At 34.8% G+C, this 22635-nt stretch overlaps 1 protein-coding gene across 2 annotated transcripts in view; it reads right to left on the bottom strand.

Moving 5' to 3' along the window:
• Positions 1-484: 484 nt before the first annotated feature.
• The window catches only part of PXDN (peroxidasin), an 82887-nt gene continuing 60736 nt past the window's right edge, over positions 485-22635 (bottom strand). The window contains exons 17-24 of one of the 2 annotated variants that reach the window (XM_077175023.1): positions 18157-19660; positions 17171-17305; positions 15838-16046; positions 7473-7593; positions 5472-5504; positions 5064-5196; positions 4048-4161; positions 485-3402 (exon numbers count right to left, since the gene is read on the bottom strand). In XM_077175023.1, the coding sequence (XP_077031138.1) occupies positions 3280-3402; positions 4048-4161; positions 5064-5196; positions 5472-5504; positions 7473-7593; positions 15838-16046; positions 17171-17305; positions 18157-19660 (2372 nt within the window). In that variant the 3' untranslated portion in view covers positions 485-3279. The remainder of the gene's footprint in view (positions 3403-4047; positions 4162-5063; positions 5197-5471; positions 5505-7472; positions 7594-15837; positions 16047-17170; positions 17306-18156; positions 19661-22635) is intronic. The other variant, XM_054629884.2, reaches the window with a different exon arrangement.

Genomic DNA, 22635 nt, shown 5'->3' on the forward strand with positions numbered 1-22635 from the left:
TGCATGAACCTGAATATCCATTGGTGAAATTATGTGAAAAAAGAATGAATGCAGAATCAAGTGCTTGGGAAGGCAAGCCATGACTGGATCTATTTGGAGACATGAGGAACGGTAAGAACAGGCTTAAATTTGCATGTGTTTGTGTTTAACTGTTATGGCATTCCCATAAAAAAAAAAGTTCAGCACTAAGGTCTAAAAAATGCATTTTGCTAAGAAATGAGTGTATTTTTAAATATTCTTCCTAAGCCTGTGGTATCTTTTTCCAATCAACTAGAAGAAAACAGTGAAGAGACATTTTAATTCTATGTGTTGTAATATTACATAAACTACCAATCTACATGACTCATTAGCCCATTGCTTACTTCTCAGAAACACTCTTGATTATGACAATCTTGCTTAAGATTAATACGAACCTTATCAAAGGCTAACATTGGAACTTCAGCAAATAATCTAAAGAATACATATACAAGAAGAAACCTTGAAATTTACTTGGAAATGTGGCCCATTTTATTTTAACTGTAAAGCATTCATTATACAGTGCAAACAGTTCTTTGGTAAATTTACTGATTAAAATAACAACAACGACAACTTTGTTTTAGGTAACATTAAAAAAAGAAAATAAATATGTAAAATTTGCATCATATTACAGCAATATTCTCACAGTGGATACTGAGCAAATGGTCAGCTAGCCATTGGCCACTGTTTCAGAAATGTTAAAGTCAAGGCTGATTCTAAAGACACTGCAATAAAACTGAACTAGTACAATCCATGACTGATTACATTTTACACTGTGGATAAAGACCTTTTTTTCCTGGTTTATAAACAGATGGATGGTGGAAAATAACTCAGTATTAGACTTGTTACATTTGTTTAAGCATATCCAGACTCCTAAGCCGATTTTATATACCAAATGAATAAACAGTGAACAACGAAGAAAACCTCCCACTCTGGAGGCTGGAGAAAAGGAACAATCAGCTATAAGGTACTATTTTATAATGTATAAAATGGAAACTCTCTTCTCCTATAAGCAGAAATCTTGAGAAAATTTACTTAATATAAAATTGAAAAGAAAGAATGCAAGTAGTAACCAGCTGGATGTATTACTGCCTTATTTAACTGTTTTGACAGTTAAATTACATTTGGTTTAGCTGTGCAACCCTTCCTCTTTGAGGAATTTCTGCTATAGGTCAATGGGAGCTCCATCTGAGTTGGAGTTACAGGACGAGACATGTGGTTTGGACTCTCAAGAAAAGTCAACAAAACACAGAGTATCAAAGGAATACAGGAATGACAATCTTTAGGAACCATGTGATACTCAAACATGCTCGCCACACAATTTCTAGAAGTATTAACAAAGAACATTACATAAATCAAAACATTGTATATAAAATCAATTAAAATATTCTTAAAAATATAAATTGCAATTCCATGTGTACCACACACCTTTAACACAGCACTCACATGTACATATTGATTCTACCATAGTATGAAACAAAGTTTCTGTAGTAAGCTTTAAAGTTACACCAAAGTTTGAATGTGTGTCATGGTAATAGTTTATCAAATTAGAAATTATTAATGTTAGTAATCAGAGAAATTATGTGCCAAAATATGATAGTGGATTTCATCTTGCTGTGCTAGGTTAGTTATTAAACAGGTATTTGTTCTACCATGCAATAATTAAGTACTCAATCTGTTTGCATAATCTGAAATATTTAACATATGAAGGTTTAATTTTGTGCAGATTTCTTTCATACTCCAATCACTGTCCCTTGAATTTCAACACTTAAACTCAGAAGTCAGTGAACCATGTAACCAGTTCTGGTTCTTGTGAGTCCTGGCTTTGGACTAAAGGACAGGGCAATAATATCTAACAAATTAAGTATTCAGGGAAAGAATAAATTCTGAATAAACAGAATAAAAACTGTAAAATGAGGTATGATAGTTGTCCTTCACTCAATCTAATTCCTGGTCAAAAACATACAGTTTGCATCCTATAAAGTACACAACTTTGAAATGCTATTGTAGACATATACTCTATAATGTTAAACATTGAAATGGGAGATGAAGTCCATTGATCGACCATTTTTAACACAAATGATAAAAATATTGAGGTAAATATATGTATTCATTAGATGAAACTGGGAAAAAAAATCAAACACCTTGTCAGAAAAAGTAGTCAATCCACAATTAATCATGTTGCTTGATTTTGATTTTTCCTTTTTTCAACAGTGCCACAATATAATCAGGAACATATGTCTATTGGCAACGTGCACAATGAATCAGTAGGAATCTTTGTATACAAAATGGCATGTGACATCTTTTCACATTTTCAAAACAGGGCCATACAATTACATGAGCTGATCTGAGATAAAGAGAAGCATGCTTTCAAACTGACCTGGATGGTTATGTAACAAAATTTAAAATAAATGAAACAAACAAAAAATTTCATCAAGCAGTTATAAATGTTTTGACAAAAGGATTCTGCTAATTTTTAAGATCAAATGCTACTCTGTCATGCATGTTTTCCTAGAATGAGGAACACTGTCAATTATATCTATTATACACATTTAGTTGCTTTTGCTTTCTTCCAATTACAGTTATTTATATTTCCTTACTAATTCTAGCTTTTATTGCTTTCAAAATTTGGTTAATTTTGCTCCTTAAATTAAGGAAAGGATGTTGAAAGGTGTCAAGTGGCTTTCTTTATTTCCTTGCTGGTCCAGGCCCAGCAGTGATAGTGTAATTTAACAGAATTTCCATGCATTGATGTTTGCAGAAACTGGCCTGGATATGGCATTGCTCAGGCACAGGGACCTCGTGTTTTCCTTTTCCTGGCATTTTACTAAATAACAGCAAAAAAGTTAAGTATCAAGACAGACTGGTACTAGAAAGGGACATTTACTTAATGTTGCTAAGTAAAGATAGGAAACAAAGTGTTCATTTTAGAGTAAATCCTAAACCCAGTCATTTTGGGTACCTAAAACTACCCGACAGTGTTCTTTTAAAATAGCACCAGTTCGAGTTTGTCTAACCTGAGAAGTATAACACACAATTAACTTTGACCTGTTTGCTATTTTCCCTTTTGTTAATTTTTGCATTGTGATTCACCTTCATGGGCAGAAAATAAAATGATACATCATGTTATACTGTTACAGCACCATTAGAATATTGTAAATCTCTATTTCTTGCTGTTGTTAGGACTGCAGTTACCTGTTTTTGCCATCAGCAGGCACTGATATGATTTGAGGAGTATGCACCCTAAATTCTTAAAAAGCAGAGTTATGGCTTCTTTTTATTAGTATTTTGTTGTAAGCAGACTGGACAGCAATCTCCTTTACCCTTCACAGGTGCTTCGCAGTCAGTGGGCGGGCACGATTCTACAAAACAGGTAATCTGACCACCCTGTGCCAGGGGAAAAATGACAGAACAAAAACAAACTTAGCTATGTGTTCCAAACAAGAAATACATTTTTCATGTTATTGCAGAAAATATTCTCATTCTTTCTCCGTAAGAACCTGACTAATATGGTAACTCCACAGAGTCTGTTTCAGCTGTTTCAGTATAAACTTACATTGAGAAGGTTAAGGCACTCTCTGGATTAGCTCATTTTTTGATAAAGCAGCCTATATGCTTCTGTCCAACATTCAGGTGTGACTGGGGTACTAAGCACTAACATATTTTTCTACTACCTTTTTAAAAATTTCTCTATGATAGAAGAAAATTACAATCTAGCAATAAGTTAGATAAGCTTTTATTGATTTTTATGCATTTGGTTGGATTTTTTCCAAAGTGTTTCACTTTGCAATTAAATTTACCCATATAACTATACATCCATGAAAATAGAAAGATAATAGATAACAGCTGGATTGAAAAATAATGTCCCGGGCAGGGATGTCTGAATAATATAATTTTCTGCAAAAAAAAACCTGAGAACCATAAAAAAAAATTTGCAAGTATTACCCAGAAATTATCAGGTACAAAACTGGAACTGCTGTTTTAGAAGCAAAATTATCATTTCTATCACTAAAATAATTTCCACATACTTACTTTGCATTCACACACAGTACAAGGGTCCCTTTTCCAGGTTTCATTGCTGGAATATGATTTACCCTCTTCATCAGTGCAATCAGAATTACTGAGGCGTGATTCAAGTTTTTTTATCTGAAAACGTTAAAAAAAGTTAGCAACTGAATAATAAAAAAAAAAGTTTTCATTTGTGTAAAGTGTTCTGGTTTGTCTCTTATGATACATGCTATATAATCTTTTTATACTTTTCTGGCTTTTTCTTCTCACTACTTAGTTTTTATAATACTAAAAGACTAGAAACAGGTAAAACATATGAAGATAATCTTTCAAAAGAAAGCTAACAGAAAATATATCTTTCCTACCATTGAAATACTCAGCTAGAGCATACAAAGAGAAAAAACTTCATGTTTCATCTACAAAAAGAAAAATTTAAACTGTCAAAAATGTTTTGGAAAGGAAGTGAATTTTAGATTTCTTTTAAAAAAGCACCTTAATTAAAAATGTTTACTTGAATTTTTAAATAACTTCTGTTTGGTGTACATTTTAAAAATGGGATTCCACCATGGCTGAATAGAGTTTACCCGCAAACATTGTGAAGTCTTCTCTAAGTGATCTAGAGCTTAAGTCTGTTTATAGCTGTAGTCTGGCACATTACTTCTTCTGAAGTCTGCATTTTAATCATTGCTTTACAAAAATTGTACACATTTCAAATGGTAAAAACGATTTTATTAACACTAACAACAAATTTTTAGAAGATTAATTCTGTGTTTAGTATACAGTGGTTACACAAGGCTTCAGGTTCAAAATTCAAGAGGGTCCAGCTGTAGAATATTTCAGTATGATTTCAAAAGAACACAGAAATAAAGAATAACAAACCATCTTCTGTGTTGGTTTTTGTTTGAGATACTACATGGTGGGTATTTTCTGCAGGGAATGTCTAAATATTAAAAAACGTAAGACAGATGTTAGGAAAACATTATTAATTAAATCTACAATCAGACATGATAGACTACAATAAGTTCATTATAGTATCTTACCTGATTTCTGAGGCTTGAAATAGTTTTTTGCATTTCCAAAACAAATTCCTTGAAGTCATTCACTGCGGGTACATTTCTATTTTCATCAGATGTGGATGTTGCATTACGAAAATATTTACTCTGTTTCACAGAACTGCAGCAAATAAATGCAAAGTCAGGATATTCATCTAAATCCTTTTTATTTAGCTAGATATTTTAGGACACTTAACAAAAATGTAGAAGAAGAGCAACCAACAAATGTAGGAATATGAACCGCAACAGTTGGTGCTGAAGACAGACTCAGGACAGGTGAGCTCCAGATTACAGTCAACATCACTACCAACAGGGATTTTCTTATACTTAGAAAAATTATGTATTTCATGCAGGGGTACACAAAAAGTTGTCACCAGTGACACTATACTTCATTACCTTAAATTCACCCCGATCTCCAAGGAAAGCAGGCTAAAGTAAAGGAGTCTTAAAAAGTGTTCCCTCCAATATGAAATTCACATTTCACATTCTGAACCATAGATTCTTCCTCTACAGGCTTATAGCAAAACATGTATTTTAAGAAATATGAATTTAAAAAGGAGAATGTTTGGTTTCATAAATAAATGAGAAGTAATTCTAGGTATGAACATATTTTTGACTAACATTTGACATCAATACTGCTTATAGTGCACAAAATCTAAAGTCTTTTGTCTGTAGTGTTTTGAATCCATTTAGTTTTTTAAAGATTCTTGAATCCATTAACAATTACAGGCATTACTATTTGGTTAGCATGTAATCTCCAGTGCTAAGGGATACCCAAAGAATGAACTGGCATAGAAATTCTCATATATCAGGGCTCAGGATTTATTATCTTTCTGCATAAATTAAAACAGCACTTCCTGGCAGGGGTTCAAGCTACTTAGTTTCCCATAGTTTTTAATCTAAATTAGAGAAAAAGAACTCTAAACAACATAACATGCCAAAGTTCAAGTAAACCAGCTGCTATTGTATAACAAAATATTTAATCTTCCCCACCTGTCTAAGTTATTGAAAATGAGTAGCTAAAAAAAAGGAGGAAAAAACCTTTCTCACCACAAATGCAATTTAAATACAACACTGGGCATAAGAATTCATGGGAATGTTCAATGACTGAGGTTACTTTAGCTTTATTTATGCTACAAATGAAGTATTGTAAATCTACTATTTTATAGTCCTAATTACTAATTGGACTGAAACAGTCAAACGAGCTGGTAACTTAGACGTAAGGTTTATTTTTTTCTTGCTTTCATTTTGACTTAATTTAACTCCTATTACAACTTTAGAATTATGGAACTAGGCACCCTTAAAAACTGAATTGCTGTTTTGTAAATTTTTCTAGCAGTTCATTTGCAAAGATGGACAAAACATTCTTCAAGGATTACTTCAAAGGAACCTACCTTTTCATGTTATCTATAGACCAGCCTATCCATAGCTGCTGTCTTCTCTTGTCTAAAATCCTAAACACCTAAAGGATCTTTTATTTCGGGACAGATTCCTCTCAATTGAGTGGAACATAATCATGGTATTCCTTCAAGTACCATAACACCTCCAGAGTATTTGAAATTGCTGAAATTAATTTACCTCTCTATGTATCTGTCTAGATGCTTTCCTTGCCAGAGTGGGTAGACTCTGCTAGATCATAATCATCATCATCACTCAAATAGAAAGTTTTATTTGTTAAAAGAATGCATGCTGAATAGAAAGAGCTGTAATTCAGGTGTCTCAAATTTGTTCATCATGAAGGATCCTCAAAAGAAATGGTCTGAGCAGAACTCATTTCAAGTCACTAGTTCATAGGTAAGTTTTCATTCCCATGAAAGGGCAGGGACCTGTACAGCTGATAATTTGTGACTGAAACTGTGATTTACTTCCTTGCTATATTTTGAGGATTCGGGAGTTATAAACAATATTATTAGCACTGCTGTTCTCCATTGCTGCTTGAAGTATTTTAGCACCAGAAGCAATCCTTATCACAAATTTTTATGCAACTGAAATCAACACTTCGTATCTTCCTATTTCTACAGGAGAATCTAGAAGGTCCAAGTAGGAAACAAAATAATTTAGATTAATTTAGTTACTGCAGGCACTGTAGGAATGTGGCATTTCAAATCCCCAAATTACACTTCATTAGTGATTTTTTTTTTTCATGAAAACTGCAGGAAGAACAAAAGTACTATACTTATACTACTCACAAAGAGTATTACACAAATTTGAGCTTGAAAAACAAGTGGTTAATTGTTAGTAGATATGCAGAAGTGTCAGAATAAAACACATCAATCATAAACTTGAGAAAGCAGGAACTGGAAAAAAGTGGCATATGCTCCCAAAGAAATCATTCAGTTTCATTCCATTTTGAAAACAAAGGTTTTTTTATAATTCTTTTGAAAAAAAAAGTCTCACCTCACTGATTTGGACATTTTCATTTTCTTCAGGGGCTTGTCCTCCTGAAAGCTGTAGTCAAGAGAACGTCTTCCCCGAAAGTGATACGAAAATGCATTAAACTGTCCTCTGGTTCTACAGTCTGAAAACAGATAAGAAATTACAAATAAACTACAGCCTATTTCAGCAGTTACAATATTAATATGGTTTGGCACTGTTTTCTGAATTGGTAAAGGCAAGTCATACATTCAGTCTGATCCCTCTGGAACTGGTTGATGGCAGATGAATAAATCTCAGTGATAGAATATTTAAGCTAGTTAGATGCAGACAATGTGATTACCCACAGACCAGCTTTTTAGTGTGAAACAAAGGAATAAATACAATTTAAAAAAACCCATATAGTGCTACTTTATTCTTTTGACTTCTGAAATTTTCACTCTCTTGGCTTTTAATTATTTTCTGGGCAAACAGGGCAGCTACACAGGAAGAAAAACAAAGACAGAAAAAACGCTTTGTGGGTACCTCATCTATCTCAGACATCTATCTCAGCCATTCAGACATCTGAAAGAGAATTTTGTATTTAATTCCAAATTTGCAGACATGCTTTATAGGTTGATGAGTCTTATTTCCAAATCTGGGGAATCTGAATGTATCACCAGACCCTAAAACTCCTTTCACCACAGAGCAAAAATCTCAAGCCTGAAAATGAGCTATGACAGAAATCTTCTAAGATCTGAAAAGGAGATCTTGGCAGGATAAAGAATGTCTTTCTTCCAGTTCACTTTATTTAGCCTTTCAACCACAGTGAGTATTTGGAAAGAGTCCCATTTAAGACAGAAAAGGAAAACAAAATAAAACTGCAACAGCGCTTGATAGAGGAGACAATGAGAAAATAGAAGTTTTCTCATTTCTGTTCACAGAAGCTTTAAAGCTAAAAGTTATAATGGGCCAAGCTGAGGCAGGAACAAACTACATGCTCAACTGCTAGAAGCAGAGTCTGCTAAAACCAAAGGGAAAGTCTAAATAAAGGATGCCATAGGCATTTCTCAGCTAAGTCTAGTACTAGCAGAATTAGCCATGAAAGCAACTGAACATGGGAAGGAGTAATTTTCCATAATGTTTCTCTTAATTTGCACCAAAACAAATTAAATCTGAATCTCGGTAATATTTATAAAGTATTTTTCTGGAATTTAGATTGAATACGTGAAGTATTAACACAAATTACTGCAAAAGTTTCAAATCTATAAACACTGCTGAAATGAGCAACTAGAGAAACAAATGGAAGGTTGCTCTGATTACAAAAAAATAGGTATTTTGGACTATTTTTAATTGTGTTGAACTCTTATGTATATTAAAATATTATAATTTATCTGTTAGGAAAAACTTATGTTTGTCTTAATGGCTTAATATCATTTAAGACATAAAAAAAGAAGAGGATTACTGACAAAAAAAAATTCAGATCAAACCCAATATCTACAGATCATTCTTGAACACGTTATCCACAATTCCCCTTCCCTGTGCTTTCCTTGCTGTTTGTCCTATTCTTTAATAAATGCATTACTTTCCTCCTGCAACAACAGCACCCACCAAAGAACTACATGCTATTTGCTGCCAACATATTGTTCATTCTTCTTGTGTGTTCTGCTGTTTCCCATATAACCTCCTTGCTGTCCACTTAGAAAGTAAACTCATTCAGATGGGAACAGACCCATGTCTCTGTAAGAGGCTCGGCATGAAGGCATTTTTGAACACCCTTAGACACTTCTATATTTAGTATGGTGAGAAAAAGGATCATACTGAAAGGTTCCTGAAGAAAGAACTAATTCTGGTCAGAGGAATTTTTTCCTCAAAGCAATGTGCTGCTTAAAGTTTCCCTGAGTATCACAAAGTCTCTGGTTTCTCTTGAAAGCAATATGTGAAAAGTTTCTGCTATCCTCCTTTGTTTAGTAACTGCTATAGTCCTTACATAATACAGATTTTTGGGGTTTTTTTGTACAATAACACAATGGCCCATTGTTTTTTTCATTCTTAGGTTGTTTCTTAGAAACAAAGGTCTGAAATCTTGGGAAGGTTTTATCACCTTAGACTGGTAAATATGAGAACCATATGTTCAGTGGCAGCTTTAAGTACACAGATCTGACTTTCTGACTTTTTTAAAACTCAAATATGTCAATGTGCCAAATTACCAGCTCATGTTGTTGGTTTCTCTTTCAGGTGCAACAGGGAGGAATGTCACTGCTGAGAGGTGCAGGACAAAATGCATCAGCTTTCAGACAGCCTAAATGAAGAAATTTCTTCTCTCTCCTTTTTTTTAAAATTTTTATTATTAATAAAGAATATCTTAGCAGTAGCAGTAAAAAATTAAAAAAAAAAAGCCTGAAATTCTTTTTCCCCCCCCAGCTTAACTAATATGTCCCCAGACTAGCTATACCCATTTAATTAGCTATATACCATTTAATTTTCTGCAGAAAAAGTGAATGTTTAAAAGTGACCTAAGAATTCTTTTTCTCTGTGGACAGTTTTTTCTTCCAGAAGTTACCTACTGTTACAATGCAAATGTCAAGCTGATCCATTTACAGAATCACACATAATCACAGAATAATTTATGTTGGAAAAGACCCCTGATATCTTCAGATCCAACCTTTGACCAAACACCCCCTTGTCAACTAGACCATGGCACTAAATACCCTATCCAGTAATTTCTTGAACATTTCCAGGGATGATGACCCTCCTACCACCTCCCTGGGCAGCCTGTTCCAATGTATAACAACCCTTTCCATAAAGAAATTGGCATTTCTATTTGTATATGGAAGCCATGTCCACATCTTTAGAAAATCCTGTTTCCCACAAGGTTTTAAAAATGCAACTATTACATAAATTGGATAATAAAAAACCTGATGGAGAATTATAGTGCAATCTTAATTCTCTATGAATCACTCCTCAAAATCTAGGCCATGGAGAATTAATCTAACAGTAGATTAAAACAAAACAACTTGAAAGTCTGAGGAGATGTGAAGCAAAGCACATATATCTATTTGATACTAGTTTGATTCTCCAAGATTTATTGTAGTGAATTAGGTTGCTTTTACTGTAAGCATTTGTATTAAGAACTTGTAGACATGCCAGTGGGACCAGTAAAAGGGTGGAGAAACTAAAAATATCTGATGTAAAATGATTTCTTTAAGTAGATGTTTTCACAAAGCAGCTACTTAAAAATTGGACAACATAGGAAAGTGACTTTTCACACAAAATGAATCCCTAACTCAAAAGAGTTGGTTTTGTTATTGCCATAATGGGCCACAACCCTTCACACTGGACAGTATATCTTCATTTATTCTGTTGAATAAGACTTTCTAACAAAGGATAAATTGAACACCACCAAAAATATAATGTGGTGGTCTGAAATCCCACACTAATCTGCTCAGATCAGAACAGATGTATTTTGTAAAAAGATTAGTTAAACATCTGAAAAGGAAAATGTATAGAAGGTAGAAGATGAAGTAACATCTGCATCAGTTGTCATCTGCCAGCTGATATACTGGGGAATTTTGAGAATAAAGAGGTTTCCTGTAGTTTATCTCAAAGCTCACAGACTGAGCTTCAAGATCAGTCTACTATCAGAACTAGAAGGTTCAGATGCTGTTGGGAAAGCAAATGTCCAGTTTGATAATATATAGCTAATGATAAGACTAAAGATATTTAAAAACATATCACGCTTTCATGATCTAAATAGGTCTTGGATGGTCTTCAGGTAGATAAAGGAGAAACATTAGGTTCTTGCCACCAAACCAAAGCAAATCCAAACCTCTCCAGTAGAAAAATTAAATAGGACTAGTTAGGGGATTTTGAAGATCAAAAATATGCAGCTTTTGGAATACAAATCAGTAAGAAAAAGTAATTTCAGAAAGACTGAAAATCCATGGAAATTTTTAAAATAAAGACCCTAAGAACTGTCCTGCTCACCAGACTGTGAAGTCGAGAGTGTCTTAGAAAGGCAGCAACAGTCCACAGAAAAGAAGGAAATCCTCCAGCTGCCTAGATTTGTAGAAATCACTGAGACAATTCAATTAGGATGCTTTCCTACCCATGTTGATCTTAGAGTCAATGAACACTGACATAAGGCGAGATTGCAGCCTGACTGTCCTCCAGAAACATCTCTTTATTGCCAGCAGTGGAACTTGGACAGATCTGGCAACTCAGTCAGGAGTTTGAATTTAAACACAATGATTGAAGCCTGTTGCTTCCCTGTTGCTCTTTGGAAGGGATGGCAACTACTGGCATGAAACTCCTGGTAGCAAAGACAAAGCAATGTCATAACTTAAGTCTCCTTATTTTATGTTTATGAATGTAGAATTGTATTTAATGAATCACAGATACCTGAGAAAGATAGAATATTTTTGGTTTGGATGAAATACAAATAAAAATACTGATTCTCTAAGTAAAATTTGTAATCATACAAAAACACTGGGCTATATTAAATACTTCCACTCAAAGATAAAAAGGATGACGTCTTTATAATTATGGACCCTGGAACTTAATTTTAGTAGCATGGCATAGACTGAATAGTTACTAAGCTAACAGACACTGTCTTTAAATGTAAATTTAAATGTAAAAAGATAATTTGAACGTAGAAAGCAAAGGTATATGACCTGACCAAAGCATACAAGTTCTGGGTAAAGACAAAACCTTTTCAGACATAAATCACATCATTTTGGTATTTTGAGAGTTCTTGGTGAAAAACATCCTTTGTCAAAAAAGAACTTCCATTCTCACACAGAGATTTCTGTTAACATTTTAAAGTGTTATTTCCACAGAATTTAGTGCTTTGCCCAGTGCTGTTTAGTATTCTCATTGAGGATTAAAGGACATAATGAGAAGTGCATAGTAAGAGATTAATGTTGTCAGTAGAGAAGCAATAGACAGCATAATTGTTTCTCTGGTCTTAAAATACAAGAGTTCATAAATATAGGTCTAATATACTGAAAGCATTCAGATTAAGAATGTATTTTAACTCTTCTAATGAAATTCAGTGGGATTTAAATGTTTGATCATAATTTGTATAAGGCTGTATTCCTGAATTAAACAAACAAACAAAGATAAAGAACAATATCTGACAGAGGAGATAGGCTGTTCACTAACTGAGAAATAGTTAAGAAAAATCTTTCCATATCAGTTTACACTTATAAGTATGACTTGTATCTTATCTGAATCACTTCCTCCAGGGTCATTGTCCATTGTCCTCCTGGGTCCATGTGAAACCTCAAGGGTTTTGACATAAAACAAACGGTTAAAGAAATTTTTTACTTCGGCTTACAAAAAAACCCCCCACAAAACAAAACCAAAAAGTGTGAAACTTTTAAAGATTTACATATGAGTAATCATGAAAGCCTACACTAATTACTTTAAAAAAAGAAAACAAATTCAAAATACACTTCTTGCACTAGAGAGCCTGAAATAAAGCACCAAAAGTTTCTTGTTTGAAATATTTGAAGCTTGAATGCCCTTTGAACAAATGAAGAGCAGCAGCAAATCCAGCAATTACTCATCATCTCTGACAAGACAAAGAAAGGTAGAAAGTGAAGGAAGACAGAAGAAAACTTGTGCACTTCAGTGGAACTCCTACTTTTTGCCATAATAAACTAGTAATTCTGTTGTATGATTTTCCAACTGAAATCTAAAGGTAATCTGTTCTTTTTATTATTATAAAGAGGAATAGTTCTTTGCTGTGTAAGAAGGAAATGCTATCATTATTCAAAAATCTACAAGGCAGATTTTTATAACTAAGAAATTTTTCTATTCTTCATATGGAAAAGTATTTTGACTTTTAACAAAACAGGAAGGACAACAAAACCAGATGTGTTTTTAACCAGGCTGAAACAGCTGAACACATGGGTCACTTATGAAACATACATAAAGGGCAATGAGCAATCTTCTGTACTTGAGATTTAAACTTAGTATAATTTTAATTTTAAAATCAATAGAAGCATTTTAAATCTGGAGAAGGGTTTAATTTCTTTTCTTTTAAATAATGAACAATAATAAATTTAAATAAACAAATCACTTTAATATATTCAACTCAAAGTAAATGTTCCTGAGTGTATGCCCCACCTCACAGGAACAGTGGCTACAGAAGGAAAGAAATTTTTTATATCAGTTACTTAAACTGGATTCCACAGAAAATGACACCATCATTCATCCGTGCAAGAAAGCAGTTCAAGCCACGCATACTTCACTTTCTCTTCATTAACCCCTGCAAGGCTTCAGGAGTTCAGAAAAAGGGGATACAAATAGGAAATTTTTCAAAAAACTGTACTTATTTACCCTTTCTTTTTCTTGACAGTTGTCTAACTGTGCTGCATCCAGTGGTACTCTCTGGTAGCAACTTTCTTGAATGAAAGTGCAAACTGGGTTGTTGAACACAAGAATACTCTAAAGACTTTCCAAAGATAACATCTGTTCTAAAGGGCTCAGTGATAACAAAACATTTAGAGAATCAACACATAATTTCTCAGAACAGCTTTATCTTTTTTACAAATCAATATAAAATATGTATTTGTGAAACTGTCTGTCAAGCTTCATGAACCATGGCAAAGTGAACTTATCCTGAATTTGAAGAATGTGCTTTATTTATGGTAAAGCATTTAAAGAGTGATAATTGATCTTTCTCCCAATATTTCTGGCATATGCCAGGGAAATTTTGAAGAGATTCTGGAAGACTTTGTATTAAAATTACAATGTGTCAATAATGTCTAGCTTTTTAGAAACTATTATCATTAATTTGGGAATGGCAAACCTGTTTTTTAAACATTGTTTAAAAACCCAAGTAACTTACCAAAAAAAAAAAAAAAAGCTGTAAAAATTAGAGTAAGGCCTGAATGATATTGTATATGGGGAATACCGTAGAGATCTTATTGAAATTGAAAATATTTATTTCTGTTAGTTTCACACTGATAACTGACATTTTGAACAGTCTTCAAGGAAGAATTTTCTTAGAGAGTGATTTTTTTAAAGACTTGTTTACTGGATAAGACAATACAGTAATCAGTTAAAAAGCTAAGTTATGCAGTAAATTTGAATAATAAATCTCTATCTACCTTTTTAATTATTAGTGATATCTGAGTTTAATTAATAGTGATAATTATTCGTGATATCTGAGTTTAATCAGTTTAAAAGCTAAGTTATGCAGTAAATTTGAATAATAAATCTCTATCTACCTTTTTAATTATTAGTAATATCTGAGTTCTCATGGTACAGTCACATGACTATAAATCCTTCCTCAGTATTTACTGTATCTGTAGCAGACTGAAGAGACATCCTCTATCAGTTTAACTTTTACTTTCTGCATTAAATTCTGAGCTGTATCACAAAAAAACTTTGTCATTGTGGACAATTATATTAATTTACCAAAAGAGTTAAACAGATAAGACACTAGTGGAAGATTATGACTTCTTTAAAAAATGAAATCCACCAGTTCTTTATACATGCATTTCTTTCAACAGAATATTGAATATCCTACTCAGCAGTAGTAAACTCAAGAGAATCAGCAGTAGAAAAGATGAAGAACACAGATCTGGATACCTTTCATCACCAAATCTACAAGGTATTAGTATTGAAATATATTAGGGAAATGATCAGATTCTAATAATATCAACCAATACTACCCTTATCCCCTGAAATAAGAGCAAGGCATTTCATACTAGGACTTTGTTTGACAGCAATTTCTCAATAGTAGGAGTTCTCAAAATTCCTGAATATACTTTTACAGCCTGGGCATGCCATTTGAATTTTGTCCAAAGAAAATGATAAAAACATTGTCAAGGAGATCTCAAGAAAGAGAGGTCATTGTCCTCTGAAGCATTTTGTTGTTGATGCTACTGAAAATCATTGTGCATGATCCAGAAGATTCTCTTGGGAATGGATTCTAACTATGTAACAGTTGCAGAGAATTCTGATGTGACGATGGCTGAAGAGAGGCCACGCAGAAAATCTGTGAGACAGAAGCCAACATACAGGCCACCAAGCAGTGTCCTGTGCTCCATGCAGCTAAACAAATCCTATTTTAGAAGAAAAAAAGCTTATTTTTCAGGAAAAAAAAATTACCCCATGCTCCTAACTTTTGAAGGAGATGGCAAAGAATATTTATCCGCAAAAGAAAAAACCAAGTAAACAATTATCTACACTTTGCAAAGCTCAAATCAAAGTCATTTTTATGAAGTGTTTATTTAATATAGGATATGGAATGATTTACCACTTAACAGGTCCTATGCTTCAGATTAGAATTTGTAATATCTTAACAAAATCCCCAAAATAGTAAAATATCTTCTTAAAATAGACACTTAACAAACTGCATACACCTCACTGCCCGCAAATCCACCTCTATACAGACCTTCACAGCAATCTTGCCACATTCTGAGGTCCAGTTTAGGAATATCTTCACAGCTACTATATCCATGTGGGAATTCAGCCACCTTAAAGACATCGTGTTGTACCCTGGTTATGTTGTCACCATTGTCACACAAAACTCTGGCAAGAGATGTCTGCTTGATCTGAGTGAGCTGAGCAGGCGTGAACACACCTGGGTTTTCATACCATAACCTGTAATCTCACAGAAAAGACAAGTCTGCTAGTGAAAAGAAACAAGTGGCAGTTTTTCAAAGATATTTCAATACTGTGTTCAGAATGAAAATTATTATCTCATAAATCCTGTTCTCAACATTCTATCAAGGGACTGATCCAAATGCAAAAATCTTAGTTCCTGGTGTAACTTCAGCACTAGCTGGTGTCATGCTGACACTCTGAAAGGGATGAAATCTTCAAGGAATTATTTGATTTCTCTTCTATTCTCATTTTGATGTCTTGAGTATTTCTGGACATCTAAAATGGCACCAGACTACGAAGTTAAGGGTTCTTTTAAGTAAGAAACTTAAATGACCATAATTTCTTTTTTTAGGCAACCTTCTTATGGTCATGAAAACTTTTTGATGGAATTGCTGAGATTAGAAGAACAGTTAATCTATTTCTAGTTTACTATGAAGATAAGTGAGATGATTTAATTCATTAGTGATTTTTTTTCTGTTAAACTATTTTCATGACTATTTTGATTCAGGGACTTTCTCATACATGCTCAGTTAATTAATTATATTCAAGAAGTAAACACTATGGTTTCAAATAGTTTTTCATACATAAAGGGCTAAAAGCCTGTTATCAATAGCAAATATAAATAATACATTACCATAAAAAGAAAGCTTTAAATGGAAAAGAAAATTTCTTAAGTTACTGATTCTAACTGCTTACTGTTCAGACTGCTTGCATTGTAGTATGCATAGGGGTTATATATAGAGAGTGATACTATTCCAACCTATGCTTAAGTAACAACCGCAATTTCTTTGCCAATAAAATAACTAAATAACCATAAGAGAAGCATCATGCACTTTTTCAAAAAGGCAAGTGACTTGAATACCTGGCAAAAGGAAACTCAACATGTGCTGGCTGTTGTGTTTTTCGGGGTCAGTATGACATTCACCACAAAAAGTAACAGAATTAATAAGGAATCATGGCTTCTAGCCATGTTTTAAACATGTATTCTTCATCTTTTCACATATATTTTAAAATCATAAATGAAGATAAAATACAGTTTGTTTTGGAAACATGACATTGCAACTGTTATTAAGCATCCGTAAGTTAAAATTCATTTTGGTTTCCACGGTATTTTAATGTACCTGTCTCCATCTCGAATACGCCTGAACTGTGTGCTTAACAGACACATCAAAGTTGGCCCCAGTCGACTCCCTGGAACTAAGTCTTCCACCATCAGAGCAGGAAATAGGTCTATGTTCAGTGGGGAGCCATACAACCTACAAATTGAAAAATACAAATACTGAATAACAAATATTTTATATTTACAAAATAATCAGTACATGGTGAAGCTAAGAGATACAAATAACTCACAGGAAAAGATCTATTGCTAGCACTACATCTTTTGTGAACAAGCTGTGAGTGTATACACAAGAAATCCTGCAATGCAGGTTGTATACACCAGGTGGGTCTTCATGTCTAGCCTGCAATTTTTTTTCTCCTAGCAGCTTTCTTCTGATTTCTTAGAAATGTTTCTTTTTTATAGTTTATCTTTCCTGTGCCTCTGTGCACTCTTTCTGTACACTCTTTTTATATTACTAAAGCTGAGACAAATTCTCTGTCTTTAATTTTGAGCAAATAAGCTAGGGGTGGCAGGTAGATGTAGACTTTCAAACACTGAATCTCTAAAAGAAGAACTGATTACTGGTAGTGAAGGATGTCCACATGATAGTCCAGTGGACAATACTGACATTTGTTTCACTGTACAGAATTAATGGAATTGAACATCTAAATACTTGCATGAAGTTGGCATTTAATATGACCTGACACTGAAATAGCATCCATATTTAACAGTATTTACAAAACTAGGCATTTCAAATTAATAATTTCATTAACACATGCAGTATATATTACTGTATCTATACTGTATATATTCCTACTGTTCATAGACATGCAGAAGTAGAGAAATTATCTGAATGTGGAAATTGTTAACATCTATTTTCTGGTACGGATGGAAGCTTCTTAAAAATCCCATTAAATCTTAGCAAGTATCTTTTTCTAAATAAGACATTCAGATAAGGCTTTTGCATGCACATTTAGATAATTGACTTTTTCTTCACCTCAGGCTCACCTGCTAAGTTTTTCCCTGATTTCAGGATTCTTAATTTCATTTTTCAGATCTTCAAAAGTCTGAGCTGAAGAAAGATTACAGTAAACTCTAAAATCATGGTAGGGAGGAATTCCATGATCTCTGCCTCTCTGAATATTCATAGCTGCCAGATCTAAAGCCACAGTACGTGCCATGGAGAAGAGTCTTTCTGTTAATTCTGTATTGAGTAATTGTGACGGGACACGCATCTTACCAGCAACACCAAAAAATCCCCTTAGAAGTGGATCAATGCCTCCTTCATTTACAATCCGAAATGGAGAGAAGAATGCCTTGTGAAGAGGTAGATGGCCTTGTGGAATAGGTTCAAAGTTTTCATCCAGTCGATACAGAAAAGGATTAATGAGTGTGTGACCAAACCTAAAAGCGGCAGTTGCAAACTCATTAGTTATGCCAGAATTAACACTGGGATCATAACCCTTATATTCGCCAAGCATCTTCATGCCTACCTCTCCAAAGATCTTAGGGAGCCAGTGGCTAAATGTTATGTGCTGCATTTCTGCACCAACAATTTTGCGTGTTTCATGATATATTGTGTCACCGTCCCAGTGAGGATTGAGTTTCAGTAGCTCTGTGGCAATTCTGTTGTGCTCTCTAAACCACAATGTGTGGATGCTGGTAAGACCCAACTGTTCGTTAGAGCGCTGATCACCAGCTAAAAAGCAGGGTATTGGGCTCTCATTCTCATCTCTCATACATTCTGTTGGTGGGCCAGTGGCAAATGGAAGAAGGGGCTTGCCAGATCTCTGTACAATGCCCTGCCTCAGAAGACCCCTTTGACTTGCCAAGTCTCTGATTTCTAGTGCTTCATGGTCCGAACTGCCGTACACATTGGACGCATCAATGTACGAGGTCAGCTGGTTGATCTGTTCTCGTGGATACACGGAATTCATTAGGAGAGATGTCATGCCGCTTCCACAAACTGGGCTGGAGCGTACGAAAAACATGCAGCGCGCACCATTTCTAACTCTGGGATCGTTTGGTGGTATCATGATTGAAAAGCATGGAGGATCATTTGTACAAACAGAACTGCAATGCTGACCATCAGAAAACCTGGCCTCACTTAGTGCAGCCACAGTGAGGTCAAGGTCATGGTCAAGAAACTGACCCCACTGCATGAGCATGTGAGTGTACTGGTCGTCAGGAGTTATGGTTTCCGTGCCGATCAGAGTAGTTGAAACCAAGCGAGGCATTGGGAGCGCATAGCCATTGGAGAGTCGTCTGGGTTCAATTCCCCGAGGCAAATTAAATCCATTATCATAGACTGACTTTAACAGACGTTCAAAAGCTGTCAGAGAAGCGCCCCACATGGGATGCTGAAGGTTGTTGCATGTTCCATCATGTGTCCTGTACTTCTGGTGGAAGCACATATCAGAGCAGTTGTTCACTCGTCGATGGGCTGTGCAGCCTGAGAGATTGGCTATCAGATTCAAGTACTGTGGGGATACAAGGTCATTATAGTGATAACCTGAAAGAGAAAACAGAGAAAGAAAACTATCAGAGAATTCATAGACTCATGGTCCCCCCACAGATCATGAATGTATTTGAAATGCTATTTTGTTTTTTTATTTTATTTTACATTTCCCACCAGATTAAATATCCGTATTTTTAGATAAGGATAGCAATAATCATATATGTATATTTGAGCATTAGGCCATTTGAACAACTTCACAACCACTATGTCAGGAGGAAACTTTCTAAAATGCCAATTCAAGTGCAACTTTTACAAAATGATCACAAGAGGAGTTCACTACTTATTTGGTCACTTAGGAAAGCAGAGATATTTTCAGAAAGAAAAGCCTCATATTGAGACAAATAGAACATTTTTCTCATGTTACTAAAAGCATTTTAAAAATGTCAGTAACACTTAAATGCACTTCAAGACTTTAGCTTTTGAGGCTTGCTTATTCACTGAGCAATACTATTTTGTTTTGCTTTATTACAGTGAAAGTTGCAGATTTTAAGAAAAAAAAAATGAAAAAGTAAAATACCACCAGCAATAGAGCTAAATGTGGAATGATCTCTAGGACAAATGTTGTGGAGTAACTCATATTCACATTATCCTGGACGAGTCTCTATACAAAAGTAGTATTTGTGTAGCATTTGGCACAGATTCCCTCTGCAATCCACACCATTCACCTCTGGGACTAAAACATACTTATCATTTTCCTGAATTTTTTTCTCAGTTCATAGAAAAATAATACCTACAAAATATATACTGTGATTCATTGGAGTTATGTTTTTAGAACCTCTAACTAAGGTTACATACTGCATGATCTCTGTAGTGGTATGATGGCATGTGGAAGGACTGAAGACCATAAGGCCTCCCAGTACAGTGTTGGCTGACTGCAAATAGTATGAAAGTTAGCCTGTGCCTTGTCCTTGCTGCCTATTAGGAATCATTGTAAAAGTGATTTTTACTTAGTAACATTTGAATTTAATTTCAGGGGGGAAAATTCTGGCTACATCTACACTATCAATTTGTGTGGATCAAGAGAAATGTCTCAGTAAAGTAAAATTTTTGCTTCTGAGTAAGACATACCTACTGTAGTCCAGTAGGCTTTCTTCAGAAAATCTTTACTTTATACCCCTAGACTGAATGTGGGCCTTGACCTGATTTTTCATTTAAGTTGAAAAGAATTCACATTGTTCAAGACCCTATCACAAATCATACCAAGGGAAGTAAGGGGGGACAACTTCAAAAAGGAGGCACTAGTCCAAAGCAAAAGGCACACCATGAGTGACTAATGGATATAGAGCGTGGATGAACAAGGTTCCAGGATCCAGGAAAAAGTCCAGGAGGTGGAGTATTTGGCAGCGTAGATGTACATTTCGCTAACTAGAAACCACCATACACCACCAAGGATCTTGATTTGCAAAGCTTGCAGTCAGGAATAAAACCAAACAAACAGTATAAAGGCAAAAAGAAAGAAGGAAATGAGTGAGTGTAGAGTGGTACTGTGCTCCCACAGGCTTCAGGAGTTCCCAGCATGGTGGCAAGGGCTCAAAAATATGAACTGAATGCAGTTTTGCAAGGGGTTGGTATCGTTTAATTGCACACAGTTGGGAAATGTTACTTTTAGTCCTGAGCTCAGTCCCAGTGTGCCTGCAAAGACAATGGTCTTAATCTAAATTCAACACATAAACACGTGCTAGGGACAACTGGCTCTCTGCCAAATTCCACAACGCAGGGCAATTGCAAACAAACTACCTAAAGCCCAGCCTTGTCTTTGCCTTGAAAGGGACTGGGTTGCTCAACTCAAGGTTTCTCAGCCGGGACAGGACCTGTGCTCAGCCAGGGAAGCTGTTTTCTCAGCCTCAGGCTGTGAGTACTCCACATGGCTTGCAAGTCAAAGCAAAGATATCAGAGATGTAGTGCTTGCATTAGGCAAAGCTAACATGCTCCTGTAGACATACAAAAACTATTTTATTAAATATTCCATACTAGGAAAAAAGAAAAACAAACCACAGAGCAAAACTTTTAAGTGCCACTGGGTAATGCAGCAAAATACACACTTTGAGGATAGAATTGATAGATAGCTTATTAAAATATCCTGGCTACCGGGGCAGTTTAATTCTAGAACTATGCCCAGAAAACTTATCTTCTTTATAATAACACTGCTGTTTAAATTATCATCATTCATTATGGAGTTCTTTGCTTATGATAATTATTCATTCAAATAAACATTTGTGGTTATCCTGATTGCCACCCCCTCTTCTGAAATCAAGGTGTGAGCAAAACTCAACCGTGAACCTTTCAGGTGGAATGACCTTCAGTACAAATTTAAAATAAAAGGCTCAGGTTCTCTCTTTAGAAGTTCAAGTGGGATGTAATGTCTTATGATGGATTCGATTTTGGCTTTCTGATGCCAGTTGCTAATCTTTAATTACCTCTCACATTGTAGGCACTAACTTTGCCTCTGCTCTCTAAATGGCTGGGTGCTGGGCATTTCCAGTGCTTAGAAGCTGGCTAGCTCAATTCACAAAATAACGTTTTTTTGGTTTTTTTGAAGCAAGAAAGATGTTTCATAGAGTCATAGAAATATTGATTATAAGGGACCTCTTATCCAGACCAAGTTCCTGCTAGAAGTAGAGCTGTTTCCAGCACTAGATACCTGTATAACTGGTCCAGCAAGCTTGAAAAACTGAGAAGTCTGAGACTCCTCCACCTTTCTGGATTAGTTGTTTCAGTGCTGCACTGGTCTTCTGGAGAGAAACTGTTTCCTAATATCTAACCTGAACCTCCATTAATGGCCATTCCCCTTGTTATACAGTCTGGCACTGTGAAGGAGAATTTGGCTGCATAGTCTTTCCTTGGGATATTCAAAGGTTTTGCAAAAAAAACCCAAAATCTCTGACTGGGAAACTGTCACGTTTCTCAACTGTTCTCAGTGCTAAAGTGCTAAATAACATCTTTCATTTGGCTCTGTATTTCAAAAAAAA

The sequence above is a fragment of the Agelaius phoeniceus genome, chromosome 3, assembly GCF_051311805.1.
Source record: "Agelaius phoeniceus isolate bAgePho1 chromosome 3, bAgePho1.hap1, whole genome shotgun sequence".
Lineage (NCBI taxonomy): Eukaryota > Metazoa > Chordata > Aves > Passeriformes > Icteridae > Agelaius > Agelaius phoeniceus.